The sequence below is a fragment of the Canis lupus genome, chromosome 28 (genome assembly GCF_048164855.1).
Source record: "Canis lupus baileyi chromosome 28, mCanLup2.hap1, whole genome shotgun sequence".
Classification (NCBI taxonomy): domain Eukaryota; kingdom Metazoa; phylum Chordata; class Mammalia; order Carnivora; family Canidae; genus Canis; species Canis lupus.
This window is the reverse complement of record NC_132865.1, coordinates 41,613,587-41,628,504: the sequence shown is the minus strand read 5'-3', so window position 1 is coordinate 41,628,504 and position 14,918 is coordinate 41,613,587. Positions and strand designations below refer to the sequence as shown.

The 14,918-nt window shown below is 36.2% G+C and overlaps 1 protein-coding gene across 6 annotated transcripts in view; it reads left to right on the top strand.

The window, feature by feature from the left end:
* Positions 1-14,918, top strand: part of LOC140620433 (ubiquitin-conjugating enzyme E2 variant 2) — a 51,377-nt gene that overhangs the window by 24,099 nt on the left and 12,360 nt on the right. For 3 of the 6 annotated variants that reach the window (XM_072804685.1, XM_072804682.1, XM_072804683.1), the window contains 2 exons: positions 7,820-7,968; positions 13,014-13,139. In XM_072804685.1, coding sequence (XP_072660786.1) covers positions 7,820-7,968; positions 13,014-13,139 — 275 coding nt within the window. Of the gene's footprint in view, positions 1-7,819; positions 7,969-8,278; positions 8,407-13,013; positions 13,140-14,918 lie in introns of all 6 variants that reach the window. The other 3 variants (XM_072804686.1, XM_072804684.1, XR_012020233.1) reach the window with 2 other exon arrangements.

The window sequence follows — 14,918 nt, the reverse complement described above, 5'->3', positions numbered from 1 at the left end:
ATGTGAAGAAGTAGTAGTAAAAGACTAAAGAATAAAAATACAAAGAATGCTCGTTATTGTTTTCCCCTGGAGCTGATGCCTTGCAGCCCCCTCTATCATCAGTAAACTTGGTGTGAGGAAGTTGTTTTTGGTGGTCTTCTGGGGGAGGGGCCTGTTGTGCTGATTCTCAGGTGCCTCAAGTGTGCAGGGAGCAGGGCTTGGTGTTAGCAGCTCCGGTCTCCACTAGGTGGCGCTATTTTGCTCCCTGAAGGCTTTCAGCTCCAATGCCTGTGATGAATATATGGCAGTGCCATAGCTCTCCAGCCTTGGAGCTGAAAATTTGGGCCCCCCAGTCTTCAGTGAGCCCTCATTGAAGAGCAGTAAGTCACCCTTGTCTCCTGGTTTCAATCAGAACTCTATGTTTACCCTGCCTGTGTCTAAGCATTTTTATCTCAGGCACATGAGCGAGTTTCGGAACTTCAAATTTTAGGAACTTTCTCAATGCAGACCTCACTTCCTCCCAGGGAGGGTCTTGCCACGTTTCTGCCTTTTGCTGGACCCGTCCCAGGAAAGTGATAGTGTGATCATGCAGTGGTTCTCGATTTATGCAACACAGAGCAGAAAGCGGCCACCTAGACTTGCTGTTCTCAGCCGGCTTCCATAGTCCTATGCCTAGGAACCCTACCACACTTAGGTGTCACTCTTTCCTCTTGGGACCCCGGGATCCTGACACCACACTGTCACACATGGGATTCTGCCTGCTTCACCATCTGAGTACCTTTAAGCTAGGCATGTACTCCACTGTTGCGGACTTCTAAAAGTTTTGATTTTGAACTTTGCTGCTAATAATACTTTCTGGTAGCCTCTTTAAGTAGGCTTCTTCCCCTCTGCTGTGTCCTCAGGTATTTCACACCAGATTCAAGTACCTCCTCCACACCTCCTACCTTCCAGTCGGTGGTTGCTTTTCTTCTGGTAGACTTGTGGCATTTGTTTTATCAGACCTCTGATTGATTTCTTGGTTGTTCAGCATGATTTGATAACTATATAGTTGTATTCCAGGGATGAGACAAACTTAGGGTCTCTCCCTACTCCTCTGCTGTCTTAACTCCTCCCCCTGCTAATGTGCTTTAAAGCAAAATAATAGTAATTTCTAGTCTGGTACATGATTCAAGATTGTGTTTGGTTGTCATGTTTGTCCAGTCTCCTTTGATCTGGATTCTTGCTTCCTTTTAATGTGGCCTTTTCTATATATCTTGTTTCATACATGCATGTATCTGTTTTGGGGCTCCTCCCATTAGTTAGTCTTGCTCTTGAGGGCAAAAAAATGTTTTAGTTCTCTTGGTGTCAACTGCGTAGCAGAGTAACTGAATCCAGTAGTAATCAAATGATTGTTGAGTGAAGGAATGAATTAATATAGTAGTGAATGGATGATAAAATGTAGGTCTTCTGATAGTTTGCTGTCTTATCTATGTTCTTCTACATCGTGTTTTCATAATTTTGTTTGTCCTGTTAAGGAAGATAATAATGTTAAAATCAAACAAATATTTGAGTCTTAAATTACTACAAAATTGTATTATTCAGAGAACTTTTATAAATACTTTTATTAATTTTTGATTTTAAGCACTACAAATCAGAAGTTTCTTGCACTTAAATTTTAACACTTTACAATATTTTTGTTTATTTTATTTATTTATTTATTTATTTATTTATTTATTTATAGAATCCATTTTCTTTTATTTATGGTAATACTCTGAGAAAGCGAAATAACAAAATTATTTAAATAAGGAAATCTATTCTATTTGGAATTATAGGAATAATGAAGAAACATAGATGCTTTTGTTCCAGTCATAATAAATTTTGTACTCGCTAATGTGTTTTGACATTTAAACTATTAAAAAAGATGCAACAAAGAAACATTAACCGACCTCTTTTTAACTAAAAGCCAAAGAGAATGGAATCAGCTTGTCATCAATGTTTCAATACTTACTGATTGGGTTTATAAAGCTTGTTTATTTTTTATTTTTTTTAAAGCTTGTTTAATATCAAACATTTTTTTTTTTTCAAAATTAGTATTAGTGAAAGAATAAACAGTAGTAAAGTTCTTCCTTATGGACAAAAGCTCCCTGGAACGTTAAAGATCCCAGCCATACCCACCTCACACAAAACACTATGAAAAAGCAGAACCAACCATTTGTTAATTCTTAGCATTTTCCCATCTTGGAGCATGCAAAAGCAAGATTGCCTTTCTTGACACTACTAATCTATATCTATGTATATATCTATGTTTTTTAAAGTTTATTTTTTATTGTAACTCACATTTGAATCTTTAAACAACTATCTATGAATAATATTTTTGTTTATATGACAAATTCCAACAATGAATGATTTTTGGAAAATGTGTATTTTCAGTTGTATGCATTCTGTAATTTCCCTACCCTTTTAAAAAAATTATCTGGATTTTGGGGTACCTGGAGGGCTCAGTTGGTAGAGTATGTATGTGACTATTGATCTTGGGGTCATGAGTTCAAGCCCAACACTGGGCATAGACTTAAAAAAAATGAATAAAATTTTCTGGATTTTGAGATGTAGTATACAGTGACAGAATGTTGTACCTGTGTTAGGAAATTTGAATTATTTTGACTCAGCTACTAGCTTGCTGTGGTCTTGAGTTAGTTACTTCATGTTTTTGGTCTTTGTAAATGTAGATATAGCTACCCATCATCCCTCAGAAGATTTTTTTTAATACACAGATGGTTGTATGAGAAAATAATTTGAAAAATATAAAATACTATATTATTTCCCCGGGAAGGAGTATTTTGCTTTGAGTGCACCCAGTGTGTGACATATAGAAAGGTTCTTTTTAAGAGAGTTCAGAACAGCATTTTGTCAGAGTTGCTTCTCCAGTTGGTCAAGATGTGTCTCTCATCCCCATCAGATTTGCAGGGACTTGGGGACAAGTTAGCAGTAGCTAGGGAAATGAGTTTCACCTGGGACTAGTAGGTTACATGACAAGGCATTGGAGAATAATGGCTAAGAGATTCAACCCTGACTCATTCTCCATGTAGTTAGATTGAATTTTATGAGATTACTCTTTCTGTTAAAAAGATACCTGAAAGCAGCAGTTTCATTTTATAAGGCTCAACCCAATAATTTAAGCCTTAGTTTTTTTTTTTTTTACTTAGTGAAATGGTGCTATTGTATCAATTTACAAGGTGAGATTTAATGAAGTACTTTTGTCTTTAAAGCTTTTAGCAGATGTTTGTCTTGTAGGAGGTGCTCAATAAATATTTTATTAAAAATCAAGTCAGCTTGTTGGGTGTTTGAGGAGAACTCAGAACTCCCACAATAGGGCAGACCCAGACAATGTAAATCACAGGTGGGGCTTCTTTTTTTGTTTGTTTGTTTGTTTTTTTAAGATTTTATTTATTTATTTATTCATGAGAGACACAGAGAAAGAGTGAGAGAGGCAGACACACAGAGGGAGAAGTAGGCTCCATGCAAGGAGCCTGACGTGGGACTCAATCCTGAGACTCCAGGATCATGCCCCAGGCCAAAGGCAGGCACTAAACTGCTGAGCCACCCAGGGATCCCCAGGTGGGACTTCTTAACAGTGTGTCTGTCTGCTCAGGTTTGTTGCAACCCATGCCTAAGAACTCTGCAGGGGGCAGGGAAACAGTCTGACCATATTCCACAGCACACAAGACCCAGATACTGTCTTCCTTATCTCATAGATACTTTGAGGGATGAGGGAAAGGGTCCCATAGTTAATTTGGGTGTTCTTGAGGACCAGCTAAAGGATGGTTGAAAAGCACATAAGACAAAAGATTTATTCCATTCCTACAGGTGTTTTCCTTTAATTTTTGAGTAGGCAACGATTCCCCTGGTCCAGTTTCCCTACCCCTGATCCTCAAGCAAGACTAATATTATTTATTGGGGCATTTAAAAATGGTACTTGATTATGCTTGCCATAGAAATATGTTCATAACGGGGGGAAAGGAAGTTATAAAACCATGAGTCAAGATCTCATTTGGGGAAAAAAGCATAGGAATCATAGATTGTACATGGGAAATAATCTGAAGAGAAATACACTAAAATGGTAATAATTATTTCTGAATTTTGGGGACTTTTGTATATCTTAGACTGTTTACCATCAGCTGAAACTAGAATCCACACTACTCTATCAAACCATACTACCTTTCAACTTTAATTTAGATGATTAATTGCAAACTGCTGGTAAGTTTGTTTCCTGTCATTTCTTATGTTTGTGTGGATAGATTTATAGACTTAGTGCTATTCAAGGTCTTATTTCGCTGTAACTTGAAAAAGGTAAAAACTTAGAGTTGGGATATCTTTTCCTAATATTGCATGACAAGATTTATTCTATTTATTCGGTAATCTTTATGCCCTTATTTTTGGTATCATGGGAAATAAAGGCAAGGGATTTGGAATTTGATATCCTTGAGATTTAAAGCTGGAAACATGTTTTCTAGGCATTCACAGTTTTGGTTATGAATGTTACCGTTTTTGGTATTATTACCCCCAGGAGTGCAGGTTCATTGTAATGGACTAAAGAGGAGACTAGATTAGTGGAGAAGACAGGACATAGATTTTTGACTTGGTTTGTCAACCAAGTTAAGTGACTATTAATCTATACCTATATATAGATATAATCACCTAACATTTCCTGGTGATAATTTTCATTAGTCTGAAGTATTAGATTTTGGACTAGATGATCTTTGGCATTCTTTGGTGTTCTTTTGAACCAAAAAATCGACAGCATTTTATGTTTCACCTAGAAAGGGGTGGATTTATGGGTTACTTTTTTTTTCTTTTAATAAAAATCCCATCCTAAAGAGTTAAAATATTTAAAACTATTAAAAAAAAACCCAACACACATAGACATATAGGAAAAAGACAAGTAGAACTATAGAAGAAGGTTCATAGATGGCAAGAGATCCAGAGGGCAGCTTATGTACACACTTGAGTTTTCATGGAGCAACATCCGCATCTTGTGACTTTTTTTCCTTCACAGATCATAGTGATTGGGTGAAATAAAACCAGAGTGCTCTAGTACCGAATTTGAAAATATGGCTTAGTGGCTTTTTTTTTTCTTGTCTTATACTTTAAAAGCAAATAGACTTAGCTGCTATAACTTTTTAAATGTTAGTATTTCAATAATTGGTCTATCAGTCTTAGAAGTATTTTCCCAAAATGCTATATAAAGGTAAAGGGTGAAAAGTTTAGCAATAACTAGGTTTACCACTTTTATGGCATTTATGTAAAAAGAAACATTAATTTTACATTGTTTACTTTGTAGCTTGGGTGTTTATAAAGGTCACTTGTTTGAATTGTTTATTAAATAGGCAACAAAATTCAATGCAAATTTAGAATAATTCTTAGGGAATGACTCCATAAGTGTAAGGATAATCAAGCTCCTTTAAGATTACTTTAAAAAGCAGTTCAGTAGCAATGTATTGTAGGTCATGACTATAAATCTATAGGAAAATAGCATAGCATATGTCCCAATGTTAGGTGAATAGAAACTTATAGCTTAGGATAAAATTTCTAGGGGCCACCCTATAGGATTGGACAAAGAACTTTCCTTCTCACGTAGCTTAGATGCAGGTTAATAGAAGTTTTATGTAATTCTATCTAAAATCAAATACTAGGAGTTCCCTGGGTTGCGGTTTAGCACCGCCTTTGGCTCAGGGTGTGATCCTGGAGTACCGGGATCCAGTCCTGCATCGGGCTCCCTGCATGGAGCCTGCTTCTCCCTCTGCCTGTGTCTCTGCCTCTCTCTGTCTCGTGAATAAATAAAATATTTAAAAAGAATAAAATAAAATACTAAAATGATCATCATAGTCAGCATTTATTGAGTTTAAGATGGATTATCTTATTTAATTTTCACAGTGATTCTGTGATGTAAGAACTTCTGTTACTCACTTTTATAGCTGAGAAGACAGGGCTGGGGGGATCACATGTCAAATGGTTAGCTGAACTAGACTTGGGCAGTCTGATTCCTAGATCTCTGCCAGGATATGCTGCCTGTGTAGTTTGTATTGCTGTGCAGCCTAATGAGTGAAAGTGGCTTTGGTCTAGAAACTGAGGCTCTTACAGCCGTGTGACTTTGGGTAGGTCACATAACTTCTCCATACCTGAATTCCTACAGGTGTAGAATGGGTGTTTGTAGGGTTAAGTAGAATAAGGTATTTAAGTAGCATACAATCATAGGAGTTAAAGTAATGGCTACTCTTGTTTCTTGTGATTTATGACAGCTCTGTATTTCTGTGACCCAAGATTTCCAAGCACTTTTTAAAAAATAAAGCCAGCACATAAAATGGCTAGTGTTCTTCCATGTTCCAGTATTTACTGTTTTTTCATTGTACGTCCAGAAGGATTACTATGAATTAGTAAGTGAAAGATGTTTTGGTTTTACCAAGAGAGAGAAGTTAACACAAATGATAGTCTCTTTAGAAGAGATGTCACTAAAAATCTATGTGTGTGTGTGTGTGTGTATATGTATATATATATACACATATATAAAAGAGATGTCCTTTCTGCTTCATAGCTGTGTATGTGCATGCTTGAGAGACAGAGCATGCACAAGCACATATGCACAAGCTCCAGAGCCAGAGAGAGAAAGAGGCTTCTAAGGGCATTTACCTAATTTTTTCAGGACTTCTGTGGTGGAGCTAGGGGATGTTTCAGGCTAGATGCTATGGAGAACTTGGGAGACAACAGGGTCCATCCTATGGAGATGCCAAGCCAATAATTTTAGGAAAGGTTGTGGTCAATTAGAGGAATCATGGTTGGATTCTAGGGGTTGGAGGTCACAATGGTGGCAAAGACCAGGTTAATCGAGAATAAAAGTGAAAACTGTGAATTCTAGGAAATTCTAGGTAAAGAGGAAGACTTCTGTTAAGATTTTAGAAATAGAGGTGATGAGTTCTAAAGAAGGGGAAATGTGAGAAGGGCTAGTGGATCATGAATAATTGGTAAGGTTGGGCCCAGAGGTGAAGGGCAGATCCTACATCCATAACGAGACTTGTTCTCAAATGGAGGAACTGTCCAAGTAATAATTAAGCACCAACATGGGAAAGGTAAGATCCTACTGGTTTGGGATGAGAACAGGAAAGGAGATTGGGGACTATGGGTGGAGCTGCGTAAGCATTCTAGAAAAAAATAGTACCCTCTAGTACTTTTTAAAAGATGGAACATAATTCTAGTCTTAGAAAAGCAATAGAGTATATATATGAATTTGAGCTTTTATGAACTTTCTGGTCTTTGCCCATTTATTTGTGAGTGTGTTTTTTTTTTTAAAGATTTAATCTATTTATTCATGAGAGAGAGAGAGAGGGGCAGAGGGGCACAGACACAGGCAGAAGCAGGCTCCATGCAGGGAGCCCGACGCGGGACCAGTTCCGATGTCGCCAGGATCACACCCTGGGCTGAAGGCGGGTGCTAAGCTGCTGAGCCACCTGGGCTGCCCTTTGCCCATTTATTCGATGCAGTGTTTTAGGCTTGGAACAGATTCTCAGTTATGGAAAATACTCATTTTATAATGATTTCCTTATGATTGATTTATGTCAGGATAACATTAATTAGGAATTTATGTAAATGTTCTATATTGCAGTTAATATTTGGTACAGTGCTTTCTTTAGTGTTTTCATTTTGTGCGGTTTTTAGATTGAGCATTTTTTTGGGCAGAATGCTTAAAGGGAATTTTTGTCTATAATTTAAAATAAATTATAAAAATTAATTTGGAAAAAGCTGAATTTGAATATATGCAGCTCTTGTAATTATAGGCTTTTTACATTTACATTGACATTCTTTTGTATAGGCGTTAAAGTTCCTCGTAATTTTCGCTTGTTGGAAGAACTTGAAGAAGGACAAAAAGGAGTAGGCGATGGTACGGTTAGCTGGGGCCTTGAAGATGATGAAGATATGACACTTACAAGGTGGACAGGCATGATTATTGGGCCACCAAGGGTCAGTGCTAAATATTATATATTTTTTCTATTATTTATTGTCATTTTAGAGTAAGCATTTTACTTTATAGTATTGATATTAAAATTATCACTTCTGACTGAAGCAGTTCCTCCCTCTTAATTCATTTTGTATACATTTATTGATGCTTCCTGTGTGTAGGGTATAATGCTTGATTTGTATGGAGGACTGGGGGGGGAAAGATTGTCAAGGTGTTTGCAGTTTAGTAGAGGAGAAAAAATAAATACATATAACAGATTCTAAATATGGCAGAGAAAGTTCACTACGGGACTTTAGAATATGTTTCTTCTAGCTGGAATAATTGAGGAAGGCTGAACAGTGGAGGAAGTTGCCTTTGGAATGAGCCTTAAAGGACTGACTGGTAGGATTTCAGAAGGTGGTGATGGGGATGGAGAACATTCCAGATAGAGAGGAGAAAAGGTGAGGAAATGGAGGGGTTATTTGGGAAGAGAAAACAGTATATTTTGACATAACATGTTACTAATCTGCTGTATGTGTAATCAAGGGTTTCTGAATTGGTTTCTATTGAGTACACACTAATCTTTGTCCTTTTGACATTTGACTTGCCTTCTAAATGTGATAGGCCTCAATTTCTTCATTAATTAAGTATATAGAAAAGTATGTGATTTTTTTGCATATTTTCTAGTATTGTTGGCAACAGACCTATTGTATTTTATTCTTAGGTCTTAAGTTTATGAAGTTTTATTTTTACTCAAAATCTTTTCTAGACTGGGGAAATATTTTTCTACATTGCATTCCTTACTCAAAGGTCCCATTTATTGCATTCTTGGCAGTGAGTCTTTGAAATATGAATTATGTAGTGTTCTTGACTTGCTGGAAAGAACACCAATTTGAAGGAGTTTTTTTTTTAGTCTTTGGTTTTATATACTATTGACTACCTTATGATGAGAGCATTCCAACTGTTTTTGCTGTTGGATAGAGTTTAGATTTCCTTTTGATGATTACAAAAGAAAAATGGACCCAAGTAATCAGCAGTGTTAATTTTAGAGAGTGAATTAATGTATGTTTTATGTTTTCTGGTATTCCTTTGCAAAATTTGAGCACACTACTAACCTAACAAACTCTTTCCTTTCACTGCTTTGATTTTTCCATCAGATATTTGAGGAAGGAAATATAATATTGATGGCTAAGATATTTTTTTTTAAGATTTATTTTTTCATGAAAGAGAGAGACAGACACGCACAGAGAGAGGCAGAGACACAGGCAGAGGGAGAAGCAGGCTCCATGCAGGGAGCCCATGTTGGACTCTATCCCGGTACTCTGAGATCTCACCCTGAGCTGAATCAGGCAGCGCTAAACCACTGAGCCACCTGGGCTGCCCGATGGTTAAGATTCTTGATGTATTTTATAACTTGGTATTTATAATGAAAACCTTGATTTTCACTGCATGTGAGCATTATTACTATGGTCTGATGGTTTAAAAAAAAGTGCTTTAATTTATGAACATTTTTAATGAGTAGTTTGAAGATTTGATGGTCTGAGCTTGGTAGAGTACCAATTTGAAATTATTTAGATTAAGGTTTTCTCCGGGCACTACCTCCAGTGGACTGTAAACTTTAAGAATGTTTTGGAGCTTGTATATGAATTCCTCAGTGATTTTTGTGGACTGTCCCATATCATAGTTCCCAAATGTAGAAGAGCTACTTCCACTTTATCTCACACCATGGGGTCACCAGCAGGACTCACCAAACTAGCTGCCTTTCCTGGTGTCACTGGACTGCAGGAAGCCCCTGTGTCCAGGCTGTGCTAGTGCATAGTGGAGGCTGTTTTAGCTTGGGGAGGAGTGGGTCTAGTTTGCTCCAAAGGTGCATGTAGATACAGAGTTACCAGTGGCATGCTGGGCTTCTGTTCATTGGGCCTTCCCCTTTCTGAGGGTGGAGGTCTTGGAGCTTCTTCTCACTTCCTTTGAGTGCCAGGAAGAGACAAGAAGGGTGCACCTTACAAAGGCACAGCATCTTTCCAGCCAGCCAGTGATCACCCACCCTCTCTCTACCTACCTCCCTTACTGGAGCATGTGGGACCCAGTGATGGTGAGTCCTTGTGTACTCATTCAGTTGCCTTTTAATAAAACCTACAGGGGTTGCTGTCTCGCCTTAGTTGTTTTTGCTTCAGAAGGTGCCATGTTGAGAGCAGTTAGTTTGTCCTCAGCTTTAGGTATCTACATCTAACCAGGATAATGGGAAAATTTTTATCTCATCATACTGCTACTTGATTAGTGGTTTTTAAATCTTTTTTTAGTATATTATTAAGATCCCTGTTTTTTTATGTTATTTGTTTGAATTTATATGTTCAGTAATTTTATTTTTCCATATATGTTTGTGTTTTAAATTTTCTGAAGCAATATTTTTTTAGCATTAGAGGTTTAGTAACTTTTCCAAGTTTCTTTATATATAAATGGAGATACTATACTCATCTTTAGGTATATGGAGGGGTGCCTGGGTGGCTTAGTCAGTTAAGCGTCTCACTCTTGATTTCAGCTCAGGTCATGATCTCTGGATTGTGGGATTGTGCCCCGTCGGACTTCGTACTCAGTGCAGAGTCTTCTTGAGATTCTCTGTATCCTTCTACCTTTCACCTTGGTCTCTTTCTCTCTCTCAAATAATAAATAGTCTTTAAAAAAAAAAAGAAATATGGAGAATTAAATGATGTAATAATTACACAATAGGAAGGGACCTGACTTATAGTATATATTTAGTAAATATTCTCGCTCTCTTTCTCACTTGCTTTATTTTTTTGCTGTTTTATTAGATAACAGAGAGATGTGGCTGTTTTTTTAAATTTAGAGGTTGTAAAATTAGTCCCAAGTTGTTCAAAGTTAAGATGATGTTTACTCTAAGCATTGAATTAGATCAAAAGTCTGGCTTAGAGTTTCTTAACTTAAAAAAAAAAATTGAGGTATAATTTACATATAATAAAATGCACAAATCTTACCATGAGTTTCCACAAATACACGTTGTTGCCTATACTCTAGATATACCTCTGCCTCTTCCCACCTCCACCGTAGGCACTACTTCCTGCACCTTGGAGAAGTTTTGCAGTTTGTAGAACTTTGTATAAGTGGAATCATGTAGTGTGTATATTTATTGGTCTGCTTCTTTTGATTCAGCATAGTATCTTAGAGATATAGCTGAGTTCCATATAGTAGGAGTATGTTTCTTCTTATTATGCAGTAGTATTTTACTATATGAATATGTACCGCAATGTGTTTATCAGCTGTGTTTATGGTATTTGGATTTTTATCTACTTTGTGGTTATTAGAAAGAAAGCTGGTATGAGCATTCTTTTAAAAGTCTGGTGAACGTGTTTGTTCCCATTTTCTTTTTTAAAATAAAATCCTTAGGAATGGAATTGCTACATCATAGGGTAGGTATACAATTACTTATAAGAAAATGCCAAATTGTTTCCAAAACAGTTTGTTCCCAGCAAAGTGTGAGTGTTTTGGTTGTTTCTACATACTGTGAATATTTTTAACATTGTAGAATTTTTCAGGGCTATTATTATTTTTTAACATAAGTTTTGTAGTGAAGCTAATATGTATCCAGATTGGAGAACCACAGACTGGATGATTTCTTGGAGATCTCTCTGATTTTAGTCCTTTCTATACATATCCAAAGTGCTGAGCATGTTGTTAATGGATGTGTGCTATTAAACTGGGATGATTTTTATACAGGTATTTCTTTCTAAAGTGTCAAAATATTTAATAATTATATGTACAAGATTGTTGCATACATTTTAAATTACAGTAGGTTAATATCCCAGGTCTGACCTCCACTTGGGAATAGCTCTTACTTAAGGGAAAGGAAGCTGTGGATCAGTTTGGGTAAGTGAAATCTATAGATGGTTAGCTTATTTGTTTTTTTCCAGGTTTATGCAGGAACCAACAGGTATTACATTCTCACTTCTATTTATTTTTTACTTTACTATTATTAATTGTACCCTAATAAGTTAACCAAGTGAGCAAAAGCCATAAAGATAAAGAGTTAATTATAGCATGAAAATAAGCCTAAATAATCTGGAAGTATTTTAGTGTGGTAGCTTTAAAATGGCTGTTTTATAATATGGTGATGTTCAACTTCTTGATTAACAAAATGATATGGAGACATAAAGTTTGCTGTTGTATCTCTGAAAATGGAATTTAATGAATCGTAAAGTTAATGAAGTAGCATAAATATAATTAATAACAGGCATGAAATAATTATGTTTTATTGCTATAAGATGGTATATGTGTTTTCCCTATGGCTAGAAGTTTTTGATTGCTGTGTAAGTGGGGTAACCGTGTAATTTATTGTCCAGCCAAACCCTTTTGAGAGTGAAGAAGTATTGTTGATAATTAAAACTGGGACAGTAGGAAGACTTAGAATTGTTCTGGACAGATGGGAACCTTTATTTTTTATTTATTTATTTATTTATTTATTTATTTATTTATTTATTTATTTATTTATTTTAAGATTTTATTTATTTATTCATGAGAAACACAGAGAGAGAGAGGCAGAGACACAGGCAGAGGGAGAAGCAGGCTCCATGCAGGGAGCCCGATGTGGGACTCGATCCCGGGACTCCAGGCTCACGCCCTGGGCCAAAGGCAGATGCCAAAGCGCTGAGCCACCCAGGGATCCCCAGATGGGAACCTTTATATATGTGTGACACAAGTCAAGTAGTCCTTCCCCCTGCAATATAAACTTTTTAGTACAATCTGAATTTAAGTGGTTTGTTTTTCCCTTTTAATTTTGTTATAGGCATTGTTTGTTCCACAAAAAGCAAATTGTGATCATTTTGATATAACTTTGTAGAATAATTTTTTTTTGTAGAGTAATTTTAATATTATAAAATCTTGACTTTTAAGTACACTTGCTGCATTTCTTTCTGGTCATATAAGTTAATAAATTTCAATGTAGGAAAGTAAATTCTTGATCATAAAGTAAGATCTAATATATTCCTATTGTCTTTTTCTCTTTATTAGCACTTGAATATTGTTATTATTACTATTATTATTTTTTGCCTTCCAGACAAATTATGAAAACAGAATATATAGCCTGAAAGTAGAATGTGGACCTAAATACCCAGAAGCTCCTCCATCAGTTAGATTTGTAACCAAAATTAATATGAATGGAATTAATAATTCCAGTGGAATGGTAAGTTAAATTAGTCATTTTATTCTTTTTTTTTTTTAAGATTTTATTTATTTATTCATGATAGATATATATGTAGAGAGGCAGAGACACAGGCAGAGGGAGAAGCAGGCTCCATGCACTGGGAGCCCGACGTGGGACTCCATCCCGGGTCTCCAGGATCGCGCCCTAGGCCAAAGGCAGGCGCCAAACCGCTGCGCCACCCAGAGATCCCCAATCATTTTATTCTTATAAAATGCATAATATATAGTCAGGAGAAAGTTAAAGAAAGGACCTTTGTTTAGCTAGAAGTCTAAAAGAAATTTATCTTATGTTGTTTTTCTCTTATAAGTCAGCCTATCCTTAAACCTTTATGAACCAACCAGCCTGGATAGATGTGATAATCACAATTCTCTTAGGATTTTATTAATTGCTTGAGTAGTCATATTTTAGTTGAAGCCTTATTTGGTATGAAGATGACCATTATTTCTCTTTGAATGTTATTTTTCTTTAAGGTTCAGTACATTTGGTGAGACTAAAAGGATGAATATTCTTCAAGAGGAAGCTTTTCTTTGAGGAACAAGTTATGTCCATATTAGAACAAAAAGGTTGAGCATTGTTGTCTGTTTAAAGGAAATAAACCAAAATGACATGCTCTACCTGATTCACACAGGGAGTTAGTGGAAAGACTGAAATTCAGTATGAGTAGATTGTTGAGGTTCATGTTAAGACTTAAATCCAGACTCTTGAGATGCCATATTGAGGGCTCGCTCACATGCAAAATACATGTTAGGAAGTATAGCAACAACATAATAATGAGTATCATCTATCAACATAATAATGAGTAACATCTAATATTATCAATATCCTTAACTTCTTGTGGCTTCTCCTCATCCCATCCCTGTGTTCTTTTCCTCACCAGAGGTAATTAGCATCTTAAAAATTTTCTTTTATATATATTCTCTCTTTTTAAAAATTTTACCTAGTATGTCACATGTGTATACCTATCCTTAACCTCCTTTTTTTCTTCCTATCTACATACCTACCTCAATATATTATCTATTAAAAGCCATGAGTTTATATGCCAGTACCTTTAATTCTATTCCAACATGATAGGATTTATTCCATATTTCATCTATTCCACATTTGTAATTCCCTCTGGCAATAAGTTGAGCCCTCAGCATAGAGCTAGCCCCCCAAACCATAACCCTCAGTCAAATATGCAGGCCCACAGCAAGGCCTCAAAATGGCTGGTGCCTCCCTGCTGGGTGCTCTCGATGAAAGCATGACCCTGACAGGAGGAAGGTGGGCAGGTCATTGGAAATCTCAAATCCTTACCTGCTGGGTCACTTCCGGAGCTCCCTACCTGGTGTATACCAACTAAAAGCTGAGTTCTGAGAGTCCTTCCTGTCTGTCAATCAACCTTTGTAATTTACTGGGAACATTTAGTCCATTTAATATACAATATATTAATACATTTAGGTTTAATTGTTTTATTTTGTGGTTTCTATTTTCCCATGCATATTTTGTTTCTCTTCTACTTTTGACATGGTTGTTCTCAAGTTTCTAAATTCTGTTTCTGTTCTTTCAGTGTTTATTCTAGAAATTGCAATGTGCGAGCTTAACTCTTTCTATGTTAGATAATATTAAGAGATGTGATAGAAGCAGGATCATAAAACATTTTGAATTTACAGAAAGGATATTGTTCAGGGAATTTCTTTTGTGATGCACAGCATTGCCTTTATGAGGAAGTTGTTCTTGTTGAATATCTCTACCGGGAGTAGCTGTTCTTCTCAACTGCTG